Source organism: Loxodonta africana, chromosome 5, assembly GCF_030014295.1.
Source record: "Loxodonta africana isolate mLoxAfr1 chromosome 5, mLoxAfr1.hap2, whole genome shotgun sequence".
Classification (NCBI taxonomy): Eukaryota; Metazoa; Chordata; class Mammalia; order Proboscidea; family Elephantidae; genus Loxodonta; species Loxodonta africana.
In genome coordinates this window covers 161,759,687-161,787,594 of record NC_087346.1, presented here as the reverse complement: position 1 = coordinate 161,787,594, position 27,908 = coordinate 161,759,687, and the positions used below count along the sequence as shown (strand labels likewise).

Here is a 27,908-nt window from a genome sequence, read left to right as displayed (position 1 = left end):
CTAGTCCTGTGACCGTCGTTTTCATTTCCCGGGCCCCTCCTTTTCAGCTTCTAGTCCTGTGACCGTCGTTTTCATTTCCCGGGCCCCTCCTTTTCAGCATCTGGTCCTGTGACTGTCGTTTCGTTTCCCAGGCCTCTCCTTTTCAGCATCTGGTCCTCTGTCGTTTCATTTCCCGGGCCTCTCCTTTTCAGCTTCTAGTCCTGTGACCGTCGTTTTCATTTCCCGGGCCCCTCCTTTTCAGCTTCTGGTCCTCTGTCGTTTTCATTTCCCGGGCCCCTCCTTTTCAGCTTCTGGTCCTCTGTCGTTTCATTTCCCGGGCCTCTCCTTTTCAGCATCTGGTCCTCTGTCGTTTCATTTCCCGGGCCTCTCTTTTTCAGCATCTGGTCCTGTGACTGTCGTTTCGTTTCCCGGGCCTCTCCTTTTCAGCATCTGGTCCTCTGTCGTTTCATTTCCCGGGCCTCTCCTTTTCAGCATCTGGTCCTCTGTCGTTTCATTTCCCGGTCCTCTCCTTTTCAGCGTCTGGTTCTGTGACTGTCGTTTCATTTCCCGGTCCTCTCCTTTTCAGCGTCTGGTTCTGTGACTGTCGTTTCATTTCCCGGGCCTCTCTTTTTCAGCATCTGGTCCTGTGACTGTCGTTTCGTTTCCCAGGCCTCTCCTTTTCAGCATCTGGTCCTCTGTCGTTTCATTTCCCGGGCCTCTCCTTTTCAGCTTCTGGTCCTGTGACTGTCGTTTCATTTCCCGGTCCTCTCCTTTTCAGCTTCTAGTCCTGTGACCGTCGTTTTCATTTCCCGGGCCCCTCCTTTTCAGCTTCTGGTCCTGTGACTGTCGTTTCATTTCCCGGGCCTCTCCTTTTCAGCTTCTAGTCCTGTGACCGTCGTTTTCATTTCCCGGGCCCCTCCTTTTCAGCTTCTAGTCCTGTGACTGTCGTTTTCATTTCCCGGGCCCCTCCTTTTCAGCTTCTGGTCCTGTGACTGTCGTTTCATTTCCCGGGCCTCTCCTTTTCAGCTTCTAGTCCTGTGACCGTCGTTTTCATTTCCCGGGCCCCTCCTTTTCAGCTTCTGGTCCTGTGACTGTCGTTTCATTTCCCGGGCCTCTCCTTTTCAGCTTCTAGTCCTGTGACCGTCGTTTTCATTTCCCGGGCCTCTCCTTTTCAGCTTCTAGTCCTGTGACCGTCGTTTTCATTTCCCGGGCCCCTCCTTTTCAGCTTCTAGTCCTGTGACTGTCGTTTTCATTTCCCGGGCCCCTCCTTTTCAGCTTCTGGTCCTGTGACTGTCGTTTCATTTCCCGGTCCTCTCCTTTTCAGCTTCTAGTCCTGTGACCGTCGTTTTCATTTCCCGGGCCCCTCCTTTTCAGCTTCTGGTCCTGTGACTGTCGTTTCATTTCCCGGGCCTCTCCTTTTCAGCTTCTAGTCCTGTGACCGTCGTTTTCATTTCCCGGGCCCCTCCTTTTCAGCTTCTAGTCCTGTGACTGTCGTTTTCATTTCCCGGGCCCCTCCTTTTCAGCTTCTGGTCCTGTGACTGTCGTTTCATTTCCCGGTCCTCTCCTTTTCAGCTTCTAGTCCTGTGACCGTCGTTTTCATTTCCCGGTCCTCTCCTTTTCAGCTTCTAGTCCTGTGACCGTCGTTTTCATTTCCCGGGCCCCTCCTTTTCAGCTTCTGGTCCTGTGACCGTCGTTTTCATTTCCCGGGCCCCTCCTTTTCAGCTTCTGGTCCTCTGTCGTTTTCATTTCCCGGGCCCCTCCTTTTCAGCTTCTGGTCCTCTGTCGTTTCATTTCCCGGGCCTCTCCTTTTCAGCTTCTAGTCCTGTGACCGTCGTTTTCATTTCCCGGTCCTCTCCTTTTCAGCTTCTGGTCCTGTGACTGTCGTTTCATTTCCCGGTCCTCTCCTTTTCAGCTTCTAGTCCTGTGACCGTCGTTTTCATTTCCCGGTCCTCTCCTTTTCAGCTTCTGGTCCTGTGACTGTCGTTTCATTTCCCGGTCCTCTCCTTTTCAGCTTCTAGTCCTGTGACCGTCGTTTTCATTTCCCGGGCCCCTCCTTTTCAGCTTCTGGTCCTGTGACTGTCGTTTCATTTCCCGGGCCTCTCCTTTTCAGCTTCTAGTCCTGTGACCGTCGTTTTCATTTCCCGGGCCCCTCCTTTTCAGCTTCTGGTCCTGTGACCGTCGTTTTCATTTCCCGGTCCTCTCCTTTTCAACTTCTAGTCCTGTGACCGTCGTTTTCATTTCCCGGTCCTCTCCTTTTCAACTTCTAGTCCTGTGACCGTCGTTTCATTTCCCGGTCCTCTCCTTTTCAGCTTCTAGTCCTGTGACCGTCGTTTTCATTTCCCGGTCCTCTCCTTTTCAACTTCTAGTCCTGTGACCGTCGTTTCATTTCCCGGTCCTCTCCTTTTCAGCTTCTAGTCCTGTGACCGTCGTTTTCATTTCCCGGTCCTCTCCTTTTCAACTTCTAGTCCTATGACTGTCGTTTTCATTTCCCGGGCCCCTCCTTTTCAGCTTCTGGTCCTGTGACTGTCGTTTCATTTCCCGGGCCTCTCCTTTTCAGCACCTGTCCCCCTTGTGTAGATTTGGGACATGTCTCAGTCAGTGTTCTGTAGAGAGATAGAATCAATGAGATACACGTAGGTAGACGGGCAGGCAGATGATTTACTTCAGGGAAATGGCTAATGCAGTCATGGCGGCTGGCAAGTCCAGAATCTGTAGGTCGGGCAGCAGGCTGGGGACTTCTGCAGGCTTGCATCCCAAGATCTGGTCGGGTGATGGGAAGAGTGCAGAGTTGAGAGAGAGATCTGCCAAATACCTGTTTACAGTCTGGAGACAGACCACACCCAAAGGAAACTCCCCTTTCAACTGATGGGCTAATTACATTATGGAAAATTGTTACATTACATTACAGCAGCTAGTCTAGCGTTTGGCCAGAACACTGAGAATCAGCCTGGCCAAGGTGACACACAAATTAAGCATCACAGGCTGTATTTAGTTTATTGTGGGTTTGAGCACATGCTGAGGCCTAAGCATTCTGCTGTGCGGTGCACGAGATGTGTCGCCTTTGGCCCTGGAGGACTTCGAGCCCCGTGTGTGGAGGAGCCTACACACAGGAAACAGTCCAGACCAGCAGGAACGGGTGTCCTTGGGAGGCAGAGGCCATGAGGACAGGGATATGCCCAGTGTTGGAAGAAGAGGGCAGGGAGCCGTAGGTGGTTAGAGAAGGTATTTTAGAAGAGGTGGGCAAGGGTGGGTCTCTTGCTGTTTAGGTGTTAACATTCCCGCAGCTCTCATGCTTTGTGAAACCTGAGTGCTCTTTGTCTTCACTGAATGGATTGTTTTCCTGCTTTGAAGTTACTGCTATGAACTGTACGTTTAAAGCCACCTGATTAAGGGCCGTATCTTGCTTTGATGCTCTGTCCCTTGGAGTAGTCACTAGGCTGTTGCCAGTGTCCCTTTCCCCTGCCACCCACCCTGCCAAGGTGAAGTGCAGCTGCCAGACTTGCTCTGGCTCCAGGAGGGCTGTTGGAGCACTGCTGCGGCCGAGGCACAGAGCTCCCTAGTCCTCTGTACCAGTTGGGCTCCAGCCGAGGCCGCCTGCCCGCGGCCGTGAGAGAGCACCTGACAGCTCGGCATGGACGTGCCGTGTGTTAGGCTCTGAGGTTTGGGCTTGTGTGTTTTCTGCAGCATAACCCAGCACATCCTGACTAAAAACCTTTCCTCCCAGATGTTGTCACTTGGCACCCTTGCCTAGTATGCTCAGTTCTGTCTTTGCTTTGTCCGTGGCCTTCATCTTTTCTCATTCCATGCAGTCCAGCTTCTTTGTGAAATCGCCCGTGTTCGCTTTCAGCTGCTGAATGTTGAGACCTGCCAAGCAGAAAGATTGGTATTTTCTCAAATCTCAGAATAGCCCTGATTATCACCCATCTTCTAGGTATGAGGAAGAGCATTTTGTGAAGTCTGCAGGTACATGGGAAAGGGGCAGATGAACTCCCGTTGGGAAGAACTAGCACGTCTTTGTTGAGTCCAGCCGCCTTTGTCATCGCTGGAGACAGTCAGAGGCAGGATGGGAATGCCCTGTATCTGCCCTGCAGGTGGCCATCGTGGCTGAGCAACTGATGGCCACGGGATTGAAATTTAAATAGCCACACGTGGAGAGTGGCTACCATGTGGGATGGTGCGGGGAGACCCTAGAACAACATGGGGTGATAGAATGTTGGGTGAACCCAGCAAAGTACAAATGTGTGTATATTATTGTATGTTGAAATAATAAAACATTTTAAAGTCCTATGCAAAGGAAAAAAAAATCTGTAATAAGCACACCAAAATGCTGACACTGAGCGATAGCAGGGTGATAAGATTTGTGTGTGTGTGCTCTTTTTTCTGTGTTCTTTAAAATACTTTAAAAAAAAAAAACACTTTGGTAAGTAGGGTATGTATAATAAACTTGGGAAATCCTGGTGGCATAGTGGTTAAGAGCCACAGCTGCTAACCAAGAGGTCTGCAGTTCAGATCCACCAGGCACTCCTTGGAAGCCACATGGGGCAGTACTACTCTGTCCTATAGGGTTGCTATGCGTCACAATTGACGGCAGTGTTTTTTTGTTTTTTTTTTTTCCTTTGTAATAAACTTGAGCAGAAAAGAGAAGTGCTTGGAGCCTAGTAGAATGCTTCAGCTGGAGAACTCCCGGGCTGACAGCGCGGCCAGGCTCCCCAGGAGCCCCAAGTTGTTCATTTGCCCAGAAAAGCCCGACCTTTCGCTGTCACTGCCTAGCGCCCTTGGTGACCAGCTGTGCTGCCACACAGGCAAATTGAGGGAGTATTCCACCAGCAGTGTTTATATACTCTGTGAGAAAGAAATTACGCTTTCTGAAATAATTTTCATGTGATAAAGCCTAAAAATATTTACAGTGGATTACAACAGAAAGAGGGAAACTCCCTAACATTTACATCAGGTTGTCCACGCCCGCTCTTCCTGAACGGGCAGGCGATGGCTGGCGTGTTGGCCCCGGGCACTCCTGCAGCCGTCTAAGGGGCCTTGTGAGGGGCTGAAACTTGGAGTAGCTATCCACAGTCGCACACGTGCTGTTGCTAAGGGCGTGAGAGAGGGCACCTGTGTCTTAGAACATTGTCACGTAAGGGGCGAGATTTTGGAAGATAGTGAACTTCAGAATGACCCCTCCCCCGCCAAAGCCCTTCATTATTAAATTACTCATTTGAAATTTGTGATATTACCACATCTTATCTCTTTGTTGAAAAAGGATTTGCTTATGCAGCAACATAAGTACTTAAGTCTGTTTTCTTTTTCCTTAATTGACAGACCATTTGGAGCTATTATGTCGCCCTGACAGCACACAGACTAGATTGTTAGGGAATCGGTGCTCTCATATTTAAAACCCTGGGTGTTACGTTGGGCACAGACCCTGGGCACTGACTCCGGGAGACCTAGGGTGGTGTGTACCTAAACTCAGTCCCAGGTTTCCTGGGGTACCATCCTGGGGTGAGCACACATCACCGCCAACTTGAATACAGTTGGAAGATAATTTGCACTACCACCAGGGCTGTTTTTAATCTGAAGGTCTTTAGAATGTCTTGAAATTGTACCCTAAGCAGCAGAAGAATTTTGACTGTTTGGGCAGAGTAGGGTTAAATGTCCACATTCCAAAACGAATGTAGAACTAGGCAGCAAAGAATGCCCATTGTGTGCTGACATCTGTGTTTATCCTCGCGCTTTCGCGCGCCTCGGCTTCTCTGCAGCGCTGTTTGAACTTGGAAGCAGAGAACTAAAGTGTACCTAATGAGGAGAGGCTTTGATATGATTAGAACTAGATTATTATAAATGAATATGATTTCATGGTTTATTAATTTCTTAAGCATTGAGAACATTGAGTATTTTTTGTCCCAAAAGGCTAATGTACTTTAAATAATAACTACTATTCTTCAGATAATCCTATTAGCAAAGGAATCTGTAAGGTTAAGCAAATATAAACAATTTAAGGGGGCAGTTTTTAATAATACCATCCATTTGTGTGACATTCTGTGTAATGGAAGGCCACAAAATACATAGAAGACCTTCTCATTTGCTTGTAGGAGGTAGGCAGACCCAGTATTTGTATTTCTGTTTTGTGGATGAGAAAACAAAAGCACCATAGCTGGCCCAGCTATTAAGTAGCAGAGCTAGGTCGGACTGTAAAGCCTAGGTGTTGAGACTCCTGAAGTAGTGTACTTTCCCCTCTTCCATGTTGTTGTTAGGTGCCCTTGAGTTGGTGCTGATTTGTAGCAATGCCATGTTCAGTAGAACAAAAGACTACCTGGTCCTAAGCCATCCTCGTGGTTGTTATGCTTAAACCCATTGTTGCATCCACTGTGTCAATCCATTTTGCTGAGGGTCTTGCTCTTTTTCTATAATCTTCCACTTTACCAAGCATGATGTCCTTCTGCAGGGATTGATCCCTCCTGATGACATGCCCAAAGTATGTAAGACGTAGTCTTGCCATCTGTGCTTCTAAGGAGCATTCTGGTTGTACTTCTTCCACAACAGATTTGTTCATTCTTTTGGCAGTCTGTGGTGTATTCAGTATTCTTCGCCAGCACCACGATTCAAATGCGTCATCTCTTCTCAGTCTGCGTTATTCATTGTACAGCTTTTGTGTGCATATGACGTGATTGAAAACACCATGGCTTGAGTCAGGCACACCTTAGTCTTCAAGGTGACATCATTGCTTTTGAATACTTTAAGGTGGTCTGCTGCTTCCGTGGGTGTTTATTGTGGATTCAAGTAAAAAAGAAATCCTTGACAACTTCAGTCTTTTCTCTGTTTATTGTGGTGTGGCTTATTGGTCCAGTTGGTCCAGTTGTGAGGATTTCCGTTTTCTTTATGTTGAGGTGTAATCCACACTGAAGAATGTGGTCTTTGATCTTCATCAGTAAGTGCTTCAAGTCGTCCTTACTTTCAGCAAGCAAGGTTGTGTCATCTGCATAATGCAGGTTGTTAATGAGTCTTCCTCCAACCCTGATGCCAGGTTCTTCTTCATATAGTCCAGCTTTGTCTTAGTCAACTACTGTTGCTACAACTGAAATACCACAAGTGGATGTCTTTAACAAAGGGAAGTTTATTTTCGTACAGCCCAGTAGGCTAGGAGTCCGAATTCAGGGTGCCAGCTCCAGGGGAAGGCCTTTTCTCTCTCTCTGCTCTGGAGGAAGGTCCTTGTCATTAGTCTTCCCTTGGTCTGAGAGCATCTCAGCACAGGAACCTCAGGTCCAAAGGATGTACTTTGCTCCCGGTGTTGCTTTCTTGGTGGTATGAGTTCCCCATGTCTCACTGCTCGCTTCTCTTATATCTCAAAAGGAATTGGCTTAAACACTATCTAATCTTGTAGATCTCATCAATACAACTGCCACCAATCCATCTCAGTACATCCTAGTGATGGGATTTATAACACACAGGGAAATCACATCAGATGACAAAACGGTAGACAGTCATACAATACTGGGAATCATAACCTAGCCAAGTTGACAGATATTCTGAGGGGACACAATTCAGTCCATGACGGTGTTCTTGGATTATTTGCTCAGCATACAGATTGAATAAGTATGTTGAAAGGATACAACCCCGGCGCACACCTTTCCGGACTTTAAACCACGCGGTATCTCCTTGTTCTGTTTGAAGGACGCCTCTTGATTTATGTACAGGTTCCTCGTGAGTACAATTAAGTGTTCCCAAATTCCCATTCTTTGCAGTGTTATCCATAATTTGTATGATCTACACAGTAGAATGCCTTTGCATAGTCGATAAAACATAGGTAAACATCTTTGTGGTATTATCTGCTTTCAACCAGGATCCATCTGACATCAGTTATATCCCTGGTTCCATGTCCTCTTCTGACTCCGGCTTGAATTTCTGACAGTTCCCTGTCAATATACTGCTGCAGCCACTTTTGAGTGATCTTCAGCAAAATTTTACTTGCATTTGCTATTAATGATATTGTTTGGTAATTTCTACATTTGGTTGGATCACCTTTCTTGGGAGTGGGCGTAAATACAAATCTCTTCCAGTCTGTTGGCCAGGAAGCTGTCTTCCAAATTTTTTGGCATAAACGAGTGAGCACTTCCGTGCTGCATCTGTTTGTTGAAACATCTCAATTGGTATTCTGTCAATTCTGGGGCCTTGTTTTTCGCCAATGCCTTCAGAGCAGCTTGGACTTCTTCCTTCAGTACCATCGGTTCCTGATCATATGCCACCTCTTGAAATGGTTGAACATCAACTAATTCTTTTTGGTATAATGACTCTGTGTATTCCTTCCATATTCTTTTGATACTACCTGCATTGTTTAATATTTTCCCCATAGAATCCTTTACTGTTACAGCTTGAGGCTTGAATTTTGTCTTCAGTTCTTTCAGCTTGAGAAATGCTGAGCGTGTTTTTCCCTTTTGGTTTTGTATCTGCAGCTCTTTGCACATGTAGTTATAATAATTTGTCTTCTCGAGGGGCCCTTTGAAATCTTCCATCCAGCTCTTTGACTTGATCTTTCCTTTTGCTTTAGCTACTCAACGTTCAAGAGCAAGTTTATGAATCTCTTCTGACATCCATTTAGGTCTCTTCTTTCTCTCCTGTCTTTTTAATGACCTTTTGCTTTCTTCATGTATGATGTCCTTGATGTCATTCCACAACTCGTCTTCCATCATTAGTGTTCAACCTGTCAAATCTATTCTTGAGATGGTCTCTCTCCCATACCACTTCATGAATTAAGGATTACTCAATTGCTATGTAAATACTGTAATGGGCATTTAATTAACTATATTGTTTTTGTGTCCTTAATAAAACTACTTAAAATTAAAAATAAAAAAATTTCTAACATAAGTGTAATCGTTGTGGGACTTTTTTTTTTTTAAATAATTTTTATTGTGCTTTAAGTGAAAGTTCACAAATCAAGTCAGTCTCTCACATACAAACTTATATACACCTTACTGCATACTCCCATTTACTCTCCTCCTAATAAGTCAGCCCACTCCCTCCTTCCAGTCTCTCCTTTTGTGACTGTTTTGCCAGTTTCTAACCCTGTCTACCCTCCCATCTCCCCTCCACACAGGAGATGCCAACACAGTCTCAAGTGTCCACCTGATACAAGTAGCTCACTCCTCATTAGCCTCTGTCTCCAACCCATTGTCCAGTCCATTCCATGTCTGATGAGTTGTCTTCGGGAATGGTTCCTGTTCTGGGCCAACAGAAGGTTTGGGGACCATGACCGCTGGGATTCCTCTAGTCTCAGTCAGACCATTAAGTCTGGTCTTTTTATGAGAATTTGGGGTCTGCATCCCACTGATCTCCTGCTCCCTCAGGGGTCCTCTGTTGTGCTCCCTGTCAGAGCAGTCATCGGTTGTGGCCGGGCACCAACTAGTTCTTTTGGTCTCAGGATGATGTAGGTCTCTGGTTCCTGTGGCCCTTTCTGTCTCTTGGGTCCTACTTATCTTGTGACCTTGGTGTTCTTCATTCTCCTTTGATCCAGGTGGGTTGAGACCAATTGATGCATCTTAGATGGCCGCTTGTTAGCATTTAAGACCCCAGACGCCACACTTCAAAGTGGGATGCAGAACGTTTTCTTAATAGAATTTATTTTGCCAATTGGCTTAGATGTGTGGGACCTTTTAAATCATCATTTATATAGCCATATCTTTAGGATAAGGAGCCCTGCTGGCACAGTGGTTGAGCACTCAAAGGGTCAGCGGTTTGAACCCACCAGCGGTTCTCAGGAGAAAGATGTGGCAGTCTGCTTCCGTGGAGATTACTCTGTGGAGGCCCTGTGGGCAGTTCTCCGTTGTTCTGTAGGGTCTGTGAGTCCAGATAGACTCCGCGGCAGTGGGTTTATCTTTCGGATGAAGCCGTGGTTCTGCAAACGAGCGTTCAGCTGCCAGCTGAAGCTGAAAGGCTCATGGTTCCAGGCCATCCAGAGGAGATTGGGAAGAAAGGCCTGGTGATCTGCTTCCAAAAAATCAGTCATTGAAAAACTGTGTGACACAGTTGTACTCTCACACGTGAGGTCACCGTGGGTTGGAATTGACTTAACAGCAAGTGTGTTTTGTTTTGCGGGATCATTTGGGTTAATTCTGTGTGGGAGAAAGATTCTCAGGATAACTGGAAGGTCTTATGGGGGTGGAGCCCTGGTGGCACAGTGGTTAAAGAGCTCAGCTGCTAACGAAAAGATCAGCAGTTCGAAATCCACAGGTGCTCCTTGGAAGCCCTATGGGGCAGTACTACTCTGTCCTATTGAGTCAAAATCGACTCAGTGGCAACTTTTTTTTTTCCTTTTGAGGCAAACATTTGAAGAAGAGAATGTTAAAAAATTTTTTTGAGCATATATAGTGGCGCTTTTTCTCTAATACATCTTTAGAGAATATAAGCTAGAATTAAATTTAGCTTCATGATGACTACATCTCACATTCAAAATGAATAAAAAATAACGATTAGACAGAGTTTTGGTCTTTGTGTCAGCTAGATTCTTCAACTTGCCAGGCGAATGAGAATGAGTTTGTCAGATCCCTGCATTATTCTGACCACTAATGGAAAAGAGTCACTGGTGACCCATACCTGAAATAAGTTTCCAGTGTTGTTGCTAGTTGCCATCAAGTTGGCTCCTGCTCATGATGACTGTATGTACAACAGAACGAAACGTCACCGGGTCCTGCACCACCTTCATGGGTTTGAGCCCATCGTTGTGGCTGTTGTTCCATTCCATCTCATTGAAGGTTTCCCTCATTTTCACTGACCCTCCACTTTATCAACCATGATGTCTCTCCTAGCAATAGGTCTTCCCTGATGACGTGTCCAAAGTAAGTGAGCCAAAGTCTTGCCATCCTTGCTTCTAAGGAGCATTTTGCTTGTATTTCTTCTAAGACTGATTTGTTTTTCTGGCAGCCTATGGTCATTCAGTATCTTCACCAGTACTACAGTTTGAACGCATCTGTTCCTGTATCTTCCTTTTTCATTGTCCAGCGTCGCAAGCATATGAGGCAATTGAAAAGACCATGACATGGGTCAGGTGCACCTTAGTCCTCAAAGTGACATGTTTGCTTCTTAAAACTTTAAAGAGGTCTTTTGCAGTTGCCAGATGCAGTACGTCATTTAATTTCTTGACTGTCGTTTCCATGGGCTTTGATCATCCAAGTAGAATAAAATCCTTGACAATCTCCATTTTTTCTCCATTTATCATGATGTTTATTGGTCCAATTGTGAGAATTTTTGTTTTCGTCACATTCGAATGCAATCTGTACTGAAGGCTTTAGTTTTTGATCTTTATCAGTAAGTGTTTCAAGTCCTCTTCACTTTCAGCAAACAAAATTGTGTCATCTGCATATCGTAGGTTGTTGATGCATCTTCCTGTAATCCTGATGCTGTGTTCTTCATATAGTCTAGTTTCTGGGATTATTTGTTCACTGTGCAGATTGGAGAAGAATGGTAAAAGGGTGCAGCCCCTGCAGCACACACCTTTTCCAATTTTGAACCACGCAATATCCCCTTGTTCTGTTTGAATGACTACTTTTTCGTCTATGTACAGATTGGATGTGAGCACAATTAAGTGTTTTGGAATTCCCATTCTTCATAATGTTACGACCCACACAGTCGAATGCCTTTGCGTAGTTAATAGAACACAGGTAATCATCTTTCTGATATTCTCTGCTTTTGGCCAAGATCCATCTGACATCAGCAGTGATACCCCTTGTTCCACGTCTTTTTCTGAATCCAGCTTGGACTTCTGGCAGTTTCCTTTTGATGTACAGCTTCAGTCCTTTTTGGATTACCTTCAGCAAGATTTTGGTAGCGTGTGATATTAATGATGTTTGATAATTTCTGCATTCCATTTGATGACCTTTCTTTGGAATATGGGTCTTTTTCAGTTGGTTGGCCAAATAGCTGTCTTCCAGATTCCCTGACATGTCTGAGGAAGCACTTTCAGCATCTGTTTGTCAGAGCATCCCAGCTGGTATTCCATCAATTCCCAGAGCCTTGTTTCTTGCCAGCGCCTTCAGTGCAGCCTGAACTTCTTCCTTCGTCATGAGCAGTTCTTGATCGTATACTACTTACTGAAATTCATGGCAGCAAATTCTTTTTGGTACAGTGACTCTCTCTGTGTTTCTTCCGTCTTTTGATGCTTCCTGTGTCATTCAGTTTTTTGCCCGTAGACTCCTTCAGTATTGCAACTCAAGGCCTGAATTTTCTCTTCAGTTCTTTCATATTGAGAAATGCTGACCTTGGTCTTGCCTTTTAGTTTTCTAACTCCTGGTCTTCGCATATGTCATCCTGACACCTTACCTTACCTTATCCAGCTGCCCTTTGAAATCATCTGTTCTTTACTTATTTCTTCCCATTTGCTTTAGCAGCTCTGTGCTTGACAGGAGTTTCAGTGTCTCCTCTGTCTTCTATTTTGGTCTTTTCCTTCTGTCTTTTTAATGTCCTTTTGCATTCTTCGTGTATGACGTCCTTGGTGTCATCCCACAACTCTTCCGGCCTTTGGTCATTAGTGTTCAGTCCGTCAAATCTATCCTTGAGGTGGTCTCTAAATTCAGGCAGGGTGTGTTCTAGGTTCGACTTTAGCTCTCATCGATTCACTTTGATTTTCTTCAACTTCACCTTTAACTTGCGTAGGAGCAGTTGATGGTCTGTTCTGCATTCGGCTCCTGCCTTTGTGTTGACTAATGCTGTTGAGTTTCTTCATCGTCTCTTTTCTTCATACGTGTCATTGATTTGATGTCTCTGTAATCCTTCTGGCAGTGACCACATGTATGGTTGTCAGTTGTGTTGTTGAAAAGTATTTCTGATGAGTAAGTCGTTGGTCTTGCAGAGTTCTGTCATGCAATCTCTGGTGTTTCTATTACCAAGATCTTTCTTCGTTTCCAACGTTTGCATGCTAATCGCCAGTAATTAAATAAACAGGTAACTGTTGAACCGCCATGCCTATGACTTGCCTTCTTTGAGTTCAGAGCTAGAAATAGTCTCTAATTTGGCGAAATACCAAAACCTGGCTGCTTAGGTAGAGAGAAAACAGTGCTTAGTGTTCTGTACTTGGTGAACCTGATAATAGTTTGAGGTTCAAAGCAAGGAGAATGGATACTTTCTAGGTCTAAGAACACTTAGAGCCGTCCTTCTGATGTGGGAAGAAAGTGGTCTTGTGGTACTCCTGTGCTCAGAGCCCCACTTGTTCATATCCATTTACGGGTACTACATAGGTGCTTAGAGAGGAGCCTGAGGCTACCAGACTTATCAGCCTTTTACTTTGTTTGGTGCTCTGCAGTCTGCATTATATAGAGAGTACAAGCACATTAGGATCACGAGTGACCCTAGAGATATGGTCAAATATTAAAAAAATCATGGAATCAGTTATTGAACCAGATAGAGGAATAGTTCAGGGTAATAATACAAGTGATGGTTTTGACCAGCTTTGATAAGATCGTAGGGACTCAGTGTGCTGATTTCTTTCTCATATCCTTGAATCCTCTCATAGCTAAAGAAAAGAGAAATCTCTTGATGACGTCAGAGAGAATCCTGTGGTTTGGTTGATACTGTTAATGTTTTGAAGTAAACATAATGAAAACTAAAACTGTATTTCTATGTCAGTCTTTTATAGTGAAGTCTTTCCCATTGTGGATTTTTGATGCCTTTGTATTTAAATAAAGAGAAAAAGAGTGTATACTAAGTGTTTCACAGCGAAACTAATATTTTGGAGATTCTATGGGAAAGACAATTATGTGGATTTTTTTTTAAGGACATTATAAGCATTGGGGCCAGTGTCTGACCTCTTCCAACTCCACAAGGGGGAAGGAGAACCAAGATTAGCAGTGCAAGGCTAACTCCCATCCATGAGGTAGAGACCAGACAAGCTTCCCCTCTCCACCATCTTTACTAATTCTGACACCAACCATCCCTTACACACAGCACTGTCTACTGCTCTGCTAGGTTCAATAATTCATTGCAGTGGCCACACACAACTCAACAATATTCAACAGTTACGGGGTTTATTAGGGAAGTAAGAGATGACAGTTCAGCCTCAGGAACACGCAGGGTACAGTTCTCCCACCAGGGCAGCCTCTTCCCAGCCATGCTCATGCTCACAGGCATGCCTCTCTCTGGCCCTAGGCCCCTCCCCAGAGGCACTTGGGTTTGTCTCTCCACGGATAGGGAAGCCCGCCGAGCTGTCTCCCGCTCCTGGGTCTATGCTGCCATGTCTCTCTTGCCACCACTTCCCACTGTCTTCAGGATTACAACTTGCTTGCACTCTATCTGTCTCCTGCTTCCAGGAAGCTGCTTAGTACAGGGATCCTAGGTTCAAAGGACTTGCCCTCAGGTCCTGACTGTTCTTCGTTGGTGGCGGTAGGTTCCTTCTCTCTGCTCTGAGAGTAGCTCTGTTTTAAGGCAGAAGCGACTGATCCCCTTGGTGGGCCACAATTACCCTATCACACAGTCCTCGCCCATCACCTGGGTAGAAGTTACGAGACTATGGCTAGAAAGACCACACAAAAGTAATCAATCACACCACAGACATTCTTCTTTTAAAAATTTTTTTTGTTGTGCTCTAGGTGAAAGTTTACAGAGTAAATTGGTTTCTCATTAAAACAATACACATCCTGTTTTGTGACGTTGGTTGCCAATCCCACAACGTGTCAACCCTCTCCCCTTCTTGACCTTGGGTTCCCCATTTCCATTCATCCAGCTTTTCTGTCCCCTCTTGGCTTATCCTTTTATCTGGCCTGTCGTGCCCATTTAGTGTTGTATACATGATTGAACTACATGTGTTATTGTTTTTTTTATAGGCTTGTCTAATCTTTGATTGAAGGGTCAACCTCAGGAGTGACTTCAGTACCCAGTTAAAAAGGTGTCTGAGGGCTATAGTCTTGGGATTTCTCCCGTCTCTGTTACAGGAGTAAGACTGATCTTTTTTTTTGTGAGTTTGAATTTTGTTTCATGTTTTTCTGCAGCTCTGTCCGAGACCCTCTATTGTGATCCGTGTCAGAGCAGTCGGTGGTGGTAGCCGGGCCTCGTCGAGTTGTGCTGGACTCAGTCTGGTGGAGGCGTGGTTGATGTGGTCCGTTAGTCCCTTGGGCGTATCTTTCCCTTGTGTCTTTGGTTTCCTTCATTCTCCCTCGCTGCAGACGGAGTGGGACCAGTGCATGTATCTTAGGTGGTTACTCACGAGGACATTCTTCTGATAGCCTTATATTCTGTACTTCTGACGTATGTTGTTGAATTTAATTTCCTAAAATTTTGTTTAGCAATTTTGCACCAATGTTTATGAAGGATATTGGTCTGGAGTTTTCTTTTCTTGTAATGACTTTGTCTGGTTTTGGTATCAGGCTGGCCTCTTAAAATGATTTAGGAAGTATTCTCTGTTCTTCAGTTTCCTGGAAGAGTTTGTATGGGATTAGGATTGTTTTTTCCTTAAATACTTGGTTGACTTCACCCTTAAAGACATCTGGGTCTGGAAATTTGTTCAAGTGAAAATTTAAACTACGAATTCAATTTCTTTTATACATACAGGACTATTCAGGCTATTTCTTCTTGGCCTAGCTTTGGCAGTTTGCATCTTTCATTGGATTTTTCCATCTCATCGAAGTTGTTGAATTTATTGGTGTAAAGTTTTCTAATATTTTCTCACTATCTTTTTAATATATCTGTAGTGTTGTCACCTTTCTTATTTCTGATGTTGGTAATTTATGTCTTCTCTTTCCTAATCAGTCTGGTAAGAGGTTTACCAGTTTTATGGTCTTAAAAAACCAGCTTTTGGTTTTATTAATTTTTCTATATTTTTTGTTTTCTATTTCCTTGATTTTTGCTCTGATCTGTTATTTCCTATTTTTCTGCTTACTTTATGTTTCATTTTTTATTTTTCTAGTTTCTTAAGGTAGAAACTGAGACCATTAATTTGAGACTTTTTCTGGTACAGGTACTTGGTGCTATAAATTTCCCTCTAAGTACTGCTTTAACTCCCTCAATGAGATGGGCCGACACAGTGGCTGCAACAATGGGCTCAAGCACAACCATGATTGTGAGGATGGTGCAGGACCAGGCAGTGTTTCGTTCTGTTGTGCGCGGGGCTGGAAACTACTCGACAGCACCTAACAGCAACAACAGTGTTTTAACTGCATCCTACAGATTTTGATTTTATTTTTCATTTTCAATCAGTTTGAAATAATTTCTAATCTCCTCTTTGATTTTTTTTTCTGCCCTATTGATTATCTAGAAATATGTTCTTTTAGAATCCAAGTATTTGGGTTTTTTCTCCAGACATCTTTTGGTTATTTATTTGTAATATAATTCCATGTGGTCAGAGACCATATCTTGTATGACTCGAATCCTTTTATGTTTGTTGAGACTTGCTTTATAGCCTAAATACAGTCTTCAGAAATATTTCGTATAGACTTGAAAAGAATGCATATTCTGCTGCTGTTGGGTGGAGTGTTCTGTAAATGTCAGCTAGGTCGAGTTGGTTGACAGTGTTGTTTGATTGTTCTATATCATTTCTTCTTTTTTTTTTTAATCTAATTATTCTTTCAGTTAGAGAGAGGTATTGAAATCTTCTAGTATACTTACGAATTTGTTTTTCCTTGAAGTTCTATCAGTTTTTTGCTTCATGTATTTTGAGACTGGAAACCCTGGTGGCTTAGTGGTTAAGCACTACAGCGCTAACCAAAGGGTCGGCAGTTCAAATCCGCCAGGCGTTCCTTAGAAACTCTGTGGGGCAGTTCTACTCTGTCCTATAGGGTCGCTATGAGTCAGAATCGACTCGACGGCACTGGGTTTGGGGTTTTTTTTTTTTTGGTATTTTGAGACTGTTAATTAGGTGTATGACATTTCTGAAATCTAATTTGTCAGATATTCATGTAACCACCACAGCTTTCTTTTCATTAGCGTCAGCATGGTATATATATATTTTTCATCCTTTTACATTTAACTTTTTTGTGTCTTTATCTTTAAAGTGAATTTTTTGTAGGCAGCGTATAATTGGGTTTTGTTGTTTTAAAACTCAGTTTGATTATCTCTGCCTTTCAGTTGGGAGTGTTTAGACCATTTACATTTGTTTAGATTTAGGATTAAATCTTTAACGTTTTGGTGTTTGTTTTCTTTGTTACATGTGTTCTAAGTTCCCTTTTTCCTTTAACCTATTGGATTTTTTTTTTAATTCCATTTTATCTCCATTGCTGTTGTATTAGTTATAACCCTATAACTAGCATTTTATAGCATATATCTTTATCTTATCACAGTTCACCTTCAAGTGATAATACACCATTTCACTTAGAATATACCCGTTGCCATCAAGTCAATTCTAACTCATGGTGACCCTCTAGGACAAAGTAGAACTGCCCCATAGATTTCCAAGGCTGTCATCTTTACAAAAGCAGACTGCCACATCTTTCTCCTGTGGGGTGGCTGGTGGGTTCGAACCACCAACCTTTCGGTTAGCTGATGAGTGCTTCACCGCTACTTCAGTAGGGTTTTCAATTATAAATACCTCATAATAGTGTTCTTCCATCTCTCGACTCACAGCCTTTTTTCTGTTGTTTTCGTGCTTTTAAGTATACATATGTTATAAGCCTCACAATGCATGGTTACTGTTTTTGTATAAACAGTTATCTTTTAAAGATATTTAAACAATAAGAAAACAGCTGTACATGTTTACTGCTTTTGGTGTTCTTTGGACCTTGGGTGCATCCCCATTTCCTCCTGAGATGTTTTCTTCTGCCTGAAGGAGCTCACTTAAGTTTCTTGTAGGGCAGGTCTGCTGTTGATGAGTTCTTTCCGCTTTTGCGTGTCTGAAGAAGTCTTTGTTTCACCTTTGTTTTGAGTAGTATTTTTGCTCTCTGTAGAATTCTAGGATGACGGTTTTTTTTTTTTTTGTTTTTAGTGCTTTAAAGTTGTTGCTCCATCGTCTTCTCACTTTCATGGTTCCTGACAAGAGATCTGATGTCGTTCTTATCTTTGTTCCTCTCTATTTTAGTGTCCCCCGCCCCCACCCCTGCTACTTTAAGATGTTTCTCTTTATCACCGGTTTTGAACATTTTTTTTCTCTCTTTCTTTTGTAGTAGAAACATACATACCTAGACGTCTGCCAACAAAACAACTTTCACATTTACAGCTCAGTGACCTTGATGACATCTTTCACGTTGTGCCACCATTTGTGTGTCCTCATTCAAAACGAGCAGTTTTACTGTGGTGTGCCTGGGTGTTGTTGACTTTGTGTGTCCTCATCCAGAATGAGCAGTGTTACTGTGGTGTGCCTGGGTGTCGTTCACATTGTGTGTCCTCGTCCAGAATGAGCAGTGTTACTGTGGTGTGCCTGGGTGTCGTTCACATTGTGTGTCCTCGTCCAGAATGAGCAGTGTTACTGTGGTGTGCCTGGGTGTCGTTCACTTTGTGTGTCCTCATCCAGAATGAGCAGTGTTACTGTGGTGTGCCTGGGTGTCGTTCACTTTGTGTGTCCTCATCCAGAAAGAGCAGTGTTACTGTGGTGTGCCTCGGTGTTCATTTTGTGTGTCCTGTGCTTAGAGTTCATGGAGCTTCTTGGATCTGTAGATTTTAGTTTTCATCAGTTTTGGAAAGTTTCAGCCATTTTTTTTCTTTCTTTTTTTCCTCTGTTCCCTCTTCTTTCTCCTCTTAGACTCACTTCAGATTGTTTAAAGTTGACCCAGGTCGTTTTGTCAAGTTCACGTCCTCTAAACTCCATCTGATGTCTAACACTTCTCTCTGACATCCTTGATCTGCGTCAAGGAGCTCCTTTCTGACCACAAAGCCCCGGGGATGAACTTCCATTCCCTTTGTGCCCCTACTTCTCTCCAGATCTCGTAAACTCAGCTCATTCATTTCTCTTCTTAAACTCCTTTAGACAGATTTTCTGGTTTTTTACATCCCAGAGTGGCATAAGATGGTTTCTACACACATCAGTGGGTGGTCCGTGTTTGTCTGGGGCAGGCTCTCAGCTTTCCTTGGTTCTCAGGGGTGCATCATTCTCCACAGGATAAAGGGCGACTTCCACAGGGCATCCCTCCATGAGGGGTTTTGTTTTAGTCTCTGCTCAGCACGTCCTGTGGGGCTGGTTTTGTCTTCAGACACTTGGACTGTTAGCTTTTGTTTTGCGCTCCCATGTGACAGTCCTTTAGGTGTTTGAGGACAGCGGCCATCTCCCCCAGGTCGCTCCTTCAGCTGCCCTGCAGCCACTGCTCCGTCACTTCACCATCCCGTGCTCCCCGCTAACCAGTGTGATCAGTTGACCTGCTTCAAGTAACACCCGGAATCGAGCATACCATTTCTTGGCAATCAACACCCCAGCACCGAAACAGATTAAACGGTCACCTGGAAAATTGCTGAGAGTTATAGAACATCTTTGCTTTGATTTATCTAATTTCCATAATTCAGAAAAGATAGGAAGGTAGAGAGGATTTTTGAAAATAGCAGAATATCTATTGTAGTTGCTGTCGAGGTGGCTCTGGCTCACGGCGGCTTGGCGCACCGCGGAGTGAGACATCGCCGGTCCTGTGCCGTCTTCACAGCTGTCGGTATGTTTGAGTGCATTGTTGGGTCTACCGTGTCAGCCCATCTCACTGAGGGCTTCCCTGGTTTTCACCGACCCTGTACTTTACCAGCCGTGATGTCCTTTTCCAGCGAGTGGCCTTATTGCCACATTGGTCTAGTGACTTAGTCCTATGGGGGCGTAAAAATTTTTATTTTTTAATGTACATAAAATTTACTGTGTAGTCATAGATGAAATGTAAGAAACTAAGTCGTAAATCATTGTGGAGGAGATTTTGTCTTCCTGGCTAGATGCTTTTTCTAACAAGAATTATTTCTGCTTTAAAAGCCCGGTTTGGTAGCTCTCTTATTGCCTGCTACAATTCATGCAAAAGTTGAGCTGGTGAGATTGACCTATCACTGTGTTAGTTTCATTTTCTGGTGGTATAAGTTAATCAGAACTCCATCATAAAGAATATTCTGATTTATTAAAGGCATTGTTAGATTAGTTTGACACTGAGGGAATGATAATTTAAGAGGGAGCTGTTAAAAGACTGGAACCAGCAAGCTGGAACCCTAGTGGCGCAGTGGTTACGAGCTTGGCTGCTAACCAAAAGGTTGGCAGTTCGAATCTACCAGCCGCTGCTTGGAAACCTGATGGGGCAGTTCTGCTCTGTCCCATAGGACCACTGTTAGTCAGAATCAACTTTATGGCAACAGGTTTGGTTTTTGGTAATCCCCAAGTCAGCCCATGTGTATAAGAAGAAAACTTATAGCACACGTCATGTATAGCCTGGTGTGGCTATAAGACAAATATGTATTTCACCTTAACTTTTGTAAAATAAGTTGATGATCAACTCTAAAGCTTTTAGCCATTCAAAATAATTGATTACCTGCAAAAAACTTAAATTTTAAAGTATTGAGTTTTTGCCAGTGTTTCAATGAAATTACTTTTCAGCTACTTATAGTGAAGCATGGACTAGTGATCTGTCTCCAGGTAAATTCTTTCAGCACTACAAATAGCTAGCATTTTGCTGGTCCATTTGTTCTCTGAGATAGCAACATGAATAGTGATATAATTGAACACAAGGAGGAGAAATTCAGTTTCTGAATTTTCCTTTCTTTTAGGCAATAGTAAGCTTTTAAAATGCTACCACTTAGTTGTAAATGTAGATCACAGGGAAAATCAGTGTTCTAAGATAAATCAGTGTTCTGAGATGCCAGAGACATTTTAAAAAATCATTTGGATTTCATTTCATTTTATTTTTTAAATAGACAATTTATGTGTGTGTGTACGTACACTTTTTTCTTCTCTCATTCTTGTAGGTTCTGCCAGAGACACTGCTTGACCTCGATGTGAAGTTAAAGGAGGAATCACACTCACCTGCATGCTGCTCTCGGGATGGTGACCCACTGGCCCTGCCTGAAAAGGGACATCCTGCTCTAGATGCCGACTGCCGGCAAAAACACAGGCCCCTCCTGGATGCCAGGTAGCTCACTCTCCCCCTGGAGTGAAGGCCCCTCCAGACTCCACGGGAACGTCCGCTGCAGAAGATGCTTTGTGCCGTACTGCTGACAGCAGCCTAAGCCCATGCGCCCCGTCCTCACCGTCGTCGTGGCTGGTCTGCCACCTGGAGGCGCCTCCAGCTCTCACCCAGGCCCCGGGTCTGTCTCGGAAATGTCTCTGCTTCACGCCTTGGGTCCCGTGCAGACCTGGCTGGGACAGGAGCTCGAGAAGTGTGGCATCGACGCTGTGATTTACACTCGGTATGTCCTCAGTCTGCTGCTTCAGGACAGCTATGACTACGACCTGCAGGAACAGGTGCGTGCTGTTGCGTCTCGTGAGGGAGGGCCGGTGGGTGATCGTGTCCGTGTGTGTGCCTTCTTTAGAGGGTGCCTTGGGACTGTGGCCTGTAGCCTGCCCGGGTCCACAGCTTTTCACCAGTCAGTAGTCACGAGTACAGAGTTGGCACCAGCGTGTGAGTCAGCTATGTCGCCAGCACACTGTTGAGTGCAGCTCTTTTATTCCTACTAGACTTTCTCAAATGAGCCCTCGTGGCGCAGTGGTTAAGTGCTCAGCTGCTGACTGAAAGGTGGTTCGAACCCACCAGCTGCTCCACGAAAGTGTGGCCGCCTGCTTCTGTAAAAGTTACAGCCTTGGAAATACTGTGGGGCAGTTCCGCTCTGTGCTGTAGGGTCTCTGAGTGGAAATCGACTTGATGGCGCACAACAACAGTAGACTTCCTCAGTGAAGGAGGCAGTAGCTGGCTTCATTCTGGCTCAGACTTCTGGTCTTGTCATAGACTGGGAACAGTTTAGCAACCCTCTACTTTAAGTAGCACTGTTCTGGAATGTTGATTTCTACTATTTAAGAAAATCATCCATTATGACTAGATTTTTTTTTTTATTATTATTACTTTGCTAAAATATACATAACAAAACATTTGTTGTTTCATCCGGTTTTATGTGCCCAGTGCAGTGATGTTGCCACCACAGCGCTGTGCACCCATCATCACTGTTCATTATCAGGTTTTTTTCCCTCACCCCTAAGAGAAACTCAGGACACCTTAAGCAGTAAGTCCCCGTTTTTCCCTCCCATCCACCCCTGGTAGCCACTGATCCGCTTTCTGTCTCCGCGCATTGACCTAGTCTGTAGTCGTCAGATGCCACGCGTTGGCTCCGACTCATAGTGACCCTGTGTGTAACAGAACAAAGCACTGCCCTGTCTAGGTGTTTCGTGTAAGTGGGAGCATACAATATCTGTCCTTTCTGTCTGGCTTCTTCCACTCTGCATGTTTTCAAGGTTCATCCATGTGGTGGCGTGTATCAGGACTTCATTTCTCTATGGCTGAACAACCTGTTCTGTAGATGGACCATGTTCTGTGTATTCATTCTTCTGTTGGTGGATGCTCTTGGCTGTTGTGAACAGTGCTGCAGTGCATGTCGATGTACATATGTCTGTTGGTAGACACTCTTGGCTGTTGTGAACAGTGCTGCAGTGCACATAGATGTATACGTGTCTGTTGGTGGACACTCTTGGCTGTTGTGAACAGTGCTACAGTGCACATAGATGTATACATGTCTGTTGGACACTCTTGGCTGTTGTGAACAGTGCTGCAGTGCACATAGATGTATACGTGTCTGTTGGTGGACACTCTTGGCTGTTGTGAACAGTGCTGCAGTGCACATAGATGTATACGTGTCTGTTGGTGGACACTCTTGGCTGTTGTGAACAGTGCTGCAGTGCACATAGATGTATACGTGTCTGTTGGTGGACACTCTTGGCTGCTGTGAACAGTGCTGCAGTGCACATAGATGTATACGTGTCTGTTGGTGGACACTCTTGGCTGCTGTGAACAGTGCTACAGTGCACATAGATGTATACGTGTCTGTTGGTGGACACTCTTGGCTGTTGTGAACAGTGCTGCAGTGCACATAGATGTATACGTGTCTGTTGGTGGACACTCTTGGCTGTTGTGAACAGTGCTGCAGTGCACATAGATGTATACGTGTCTGTTGGTGGACACTCTTGGCTGCTGTGAACAGTGCTGCAGTGCACATAGATGTATACGTGTCTGTTGGTGGACACTCTTGGCTGTTGTGAACAGTGCTACAGTGCACATAGATGTATACGTGTCTGTTGGTGGACACTCTTGGCTGTTGTGAACAGTGCTGCAGTGCACATAGATGTATACGTGTCTGTTGGTGGACACTCTTGGCTGTTGTGAACAGTGCTGCAGTGCACATAGATGTATACGTGTCTGTTGGTGGACACTCTTGGCTGTTGTGAACAGTGCTGCAGTGCACATAGATGTATACGTGTCTGTTGGTGGACACTCTTGGCTGTTGTGAACAGCACTGTGGTGAACATCGATGTACACGTGTCTGTTGGTGGACACTTGGCTGTTGTGAACAGTGCTGCGGTGCACGTCAATGTACACGTGTCTGTTGGTGGACACTCTTGGCTGTTGTCAACAGTGCTGTGGTGAACTTTGATGTACACGTGTCTGCTGGTGGACGCTTGGCTGTTGTGAACAGTGCTGCAGTGCACATAGATGTATACGTGTCTGTTGGTGGACACTCTTGGCTGTTGTGAACAGTGCTGCAGTGAACGTCAACGTACACGTGTCTGTTGGTGGACGCCCTTGGCTGTTGTGAACAGTGTTGCAGTGAACATCGATGTACACACGTGTGTTGGTGGACACTCTTGGCCGTTGTGAACAGTGCTGCAGTGAACGTCAGTGTACACGTGTCTGTTGGGGACGCTCTTAGCTGTTGTGAACAGTGCTGCAGTGAACGTCAGTGTCCACGTGTCTGTTGGGGACGCCCTTGGCTGTTGTGAACAGTGCTGCAGTGAACGTCGATGTACACGTGTCTGTTGGGGACGCCCTTGGCTGTTGTGAACAGTGCTGCAGTGAACGTCAGTGTTCACGTGTCTGTTGGGGACGCCCTTGGCTGTTGTGAACAGTGCTGCAGTGAACGTCAGTGTACACACGTGTGTTGGTGGACACCCTTGGCTGTTGTGAACAGTGCTGTGGTGCACATCGATGTCCGTGCCTGTTGCTTCAGGGCTTTTGTGTACATAGCTGTGACTAGACATTTTAATCATCGTGTCTATTTTACCTTACCTGCAAGAATGATAGGGGCCCCGGTGGTGCAGTGGTTAAGCACTCGGCTGCTCTCTAGAATATCAGTAGTTCGAAACACCAGCTGCTTCGTGGGAGAAAGATGTGGCAGTCTGGTTCCGCAAAGATTTACAGCCTTGGAAACCCTTTGGGACAGTTCTACTCTGTCGTGTAGGGTTGCTATGAGCTGGAATCAACTTGATGGCACTGGTTTTGGGTTAGGCAAGAATGATGTTAAATTGTGCGTTGATCAAAGTGTGCTTTACAAATCAGCCAACTCAGATTCAGTCAAGCACATAACTTTGCCCTAAGTCACTGCAGACCACCTTGTCAGTCACTGCCTTGTCAGTCAGCCAGTACACGTTTTATTTGACCTAGGTGCTGAGTTTACAGTGAGAAGCCCGCCAAATCTAGGCTCTTGAAAGAAATCTCAGCCTCAGTCTCACTTTCCAAGAGGAGATACTGGTGCTGAGCCGCAGCGTTGGGCCTGCCAGCAGGGCCGTCACCAGCAGACCGCCTGCCGGGCGCCGGGCTCCTCCACGGGACGGTCCACATCAGATCCTTTGGCTTGCATAGGCCTTTGATGGGAAGAGGGGGTGTTCTCTGGGCATGCTTTGTTGTTATTGTCTTAAACCATTGTTACTACCACTGAAAGCAAACGAGTTCATTGACAGAAGAAACTGGCTTTGAGCCGCAAAGTCCTGTAAATACACACAGGATCTCACCAAGACGTTTAACATTCCTCATGCGTCAGTTGCGCGGAGCCTGTGTTCTCGCCGCGGCGTTCTTCAGCACCTCCAGCTGGTGTGACTGCATTCCTTGCTTCCACGTCTCTTACAGCCATGGCTGGTGGAAATCTGGTAAAGTGCCATTTTGAGGGGATTGATATAAACCTAATAATCAGAAAGTGTGTTGTTCTGGTGGTCAGTCCAAAAAGCCAATCCAAACCTGTTGTCGTTGAGTCGATGCCAACTCGTAGCGACCCTACAGGACAGAGTCAAACTGCCCCATAGGGTTTCCAAGGAGGGGCTGGCGGATAAGAGCTGCCAAACTTTTGGTTAGCAGCTGTGCCCTTAACTACTGCTCCACTGGGCCCCAGGTGGTAGTGTTCCATATGATGCTGTTACCAAGTCTCCATTGTTTAACGTCATCTTTACAGTAAATGTAAGATACACTAGTTTGGGGGAAGGGGCAAGTAAAATGTTGGATCTACAAGCGTGGAAGAGTTTTTATTCCCAGGTGTAAGGAAGCTATTTCTCATACTTCAAATATATAGTACTTAAGTTATAAACATTCTCATAGGGGATTTTACTAAGATTTGTTATTTCTTAGTGTTAGAATATTTAATCAATACTGGTAAATATATTTACCACAAAGTACGCATGTTCTTTGTTCGATGCTTTAGCTACTCGATGTTAACAAGCAAGTTCAGAGTCTCTTCTGACATCCATTTTGGTCTTTTCTTTCTTTCCTGTCTTTTTAATGACCTTTATGCTTTCTTCATGTATGATGTCCTTGATGTCATCCCACAACTCACCTGGTCTCACTGGGTCATTAGTGTTCAATGCGTCAAATCTATTCTTGAGATGGTCTCTAAATTCAGGTGGGATATACTCAAGGTCATACCTTGGCTTTCGTGGACTTGTGATTTTCTGCAGCTTCAACTTGAACTTGCGTAAGAGCATTTGATGGTCTATTTTGCAGTCACCCTCTGGCCTTGTTCTGACTGATAATATTGAGCATCATCTCTTTCTATAGGTGTAGTCGATTTGATCCCTGTGTGTATTCCACCCAGTGAGGTCTGTGTTTATAGTTGCTCGTTTATATTCTTGAAAGTGGTATCTGCAGTGAAGAAATCATTGGTCTTGCAAAATTCTGTCATGCATTCTCTGGCGTTGTTTCTGTCACTAAGGCCTTATTTTCCAACTACTGATCCTTCTTGGTTTCTAGCTTCTGCACTAGGTGGCAGTGGTGGGGGTGGGACAGAAGTGTACAGCTGTCTGAGTCCCAGGGCTGCTGTAACAGAGTACCAGAAACTGGGGGCTTAAAACAACAGGAGCTTCTCTCACAGCTGAGAAGGCCAGAAGTCCAAAAGCAGGGTGTTGGCAGGGGCATGCTCTTGCTGGAGGCTCTAGGGGAGGATGCTTTCTTGTTTCTCCCAGCTTCTAGTGGCCCCAGGCATCCTTTGGCTTGTGGCAGTGTCACTCGAGCCTGTACTTGGTCTTCATGTGGCCCCTTTCCCGTGTCTTGCGAGGACACCAGTCGTATCGGTTGCGTAGCATCTTGCACGTTGAAGGTGCTCAGATGTTCCTTTGCAAGAGGGAAGGAAACATCTGAAGGAATAAGATAAAACTGCTTTCCTTCTACCTTTGGGGTCTGATTTCCGTTGAGAACGAAGGGTTTATTTGAGACAGCTGTGTTCACTAAAGATAGTGTGTCGCTGTGAGGCAGTCATGGGGGAGAATGCGTAATTCACTTCTAAATAACACTGTACGGTCGGAGTTTCAGCTCATCAGTAGCTCTTAACTCTTCCCCACCTTCTGCTTTCCCCTTCCCAAATTTAACCACCATGACCTTTCTTCGCTCTACACGTTAGCACGGGATTCGCCATACTACAGCCTACAGGCCAGATATGGCCCACTGCCTCTTGTGTACAGCCCGCAAGCTAAGGATGACTTTTACATTTACAAATGCCTGAAAAAATTGAAGACGTACATCTTGTGGCACAGGAAAACTATATGAAATGTAAGCTTCAGTGTCTATAAATAAAGTTTTATTGGTACACAACCTGGCCCTTTGCACATGTATTGTCCCTGGCTGCTCTTGCATGACCGCAGCAGAGTTGTATAGTGGCCATGAAGTCTGTATGCTGCATGTCGTTATTCACAGTGATGCTGTGTGACTTGGCAGTGCTTCAGGTGCTACATGTGCACTGCACCACATTGCAACATTTTATTGTATTACCAGCACACACCCATCATGTAACACAGGAAAAGTAGACTTCAGCTCTCACGTGTAAGACACAGTAGAGTGTGGATTACTTTGTTAACAAATTAGATAATATGGTCAACATTACTGGACCAAACACTTATAACAACATTTCCATCGCCCAGGAAGGCAGCAGTTAGACACATCAGAAAATTTAAAAAGCAATACTTCATCCCAGAAATTTCTTCACAAAAACGAAAATGAGTCTTCAACCAAAGTAAATTCCGGAGTGGCTCATTTGCTAGCCAGGCAAGGAAAGCCGTTTACTGATGGTGAATTAATTAAATCGGTGTGAGAGTGGCAGCTGAAGAAACATATCTAAATGTGCTTAAGACTATTAGCCTTTTGGTGAGAACAGTCGTTCTGAGAGTTGAGGACACTGGAAGCAGCATCAATCATCAGTTAAGACGCCAGGCAAACGAGGTAACAGATGTTAATGAAACCACTCCGTGGTATTTGCTTATTCGAGGAGGCTCTGTAGGGTTTGAAGCCTCTTTGAGTAGCCCCCATGGAACACCTATGACAGTTTGAATTTGCCAGCGGCTGTGTGGGAGAAAGACGTGACAGTCTGCTTCCATAAAGATGGTTGTCGTTGATAGGTGCCAGTGAGTCGGTTCCCACTCACAGCAACCACGTGTTCAACAGAGTGAAACCTGCACCGTCCTGCGCCGTCCTCCTGATCCTTGCTGTGCTTGAGCCCCTTGTTGCAGCCACTGTGTCAGTCCCTCTCGTTGAGAGTTGTCCTCTTTTTCTCTGACCCTCTACTTTACCAAGCATGATGTCCTTCTCTAGGGACTGGTCCCTCCTGATAATGTGTCAAAAGCATGT

The 27,908-nt window shown here is 44.8% G+C and overlaps 1 protein-coding gene across 12 annotated transcripts in view; it reads left to right on the top strand.

Annotated features, from left to right (window-relative positions):
- Positions 1-27,908, top strand: part of KIAA0232 (KIAA0232 ortholog) — a 104,634-nt gene that overhangs the window by 29,770 nt on the left and 46,956 nt on the right. For 8 of the 12 annotated variants that reach the window (XR_010322179.1, XM_064286222.1, XM_064286217.1 and 5 more), the window contains exon 2: positions 20,794-21,289. Coding sequence is in view for 9 of the 12 variants with exons in the window: in XM_064286222.1 (XP_064142292.1) it covers positions 21,059-21,289 (231 nt within the window). In the remaining 3 variants the exon portion in view is untranslated. Of the gene's footprint in view, positions 1-16,799; positions 19,515-20,793; positions 21,290-24,470; positions 24,953-27,908 lie in introns of those variants that run through there. The other 4 variants (XM_064286226.1, XM_064286228.1, XM_064286219.1 and 1 more) reach the window with 3 other exon arrangements.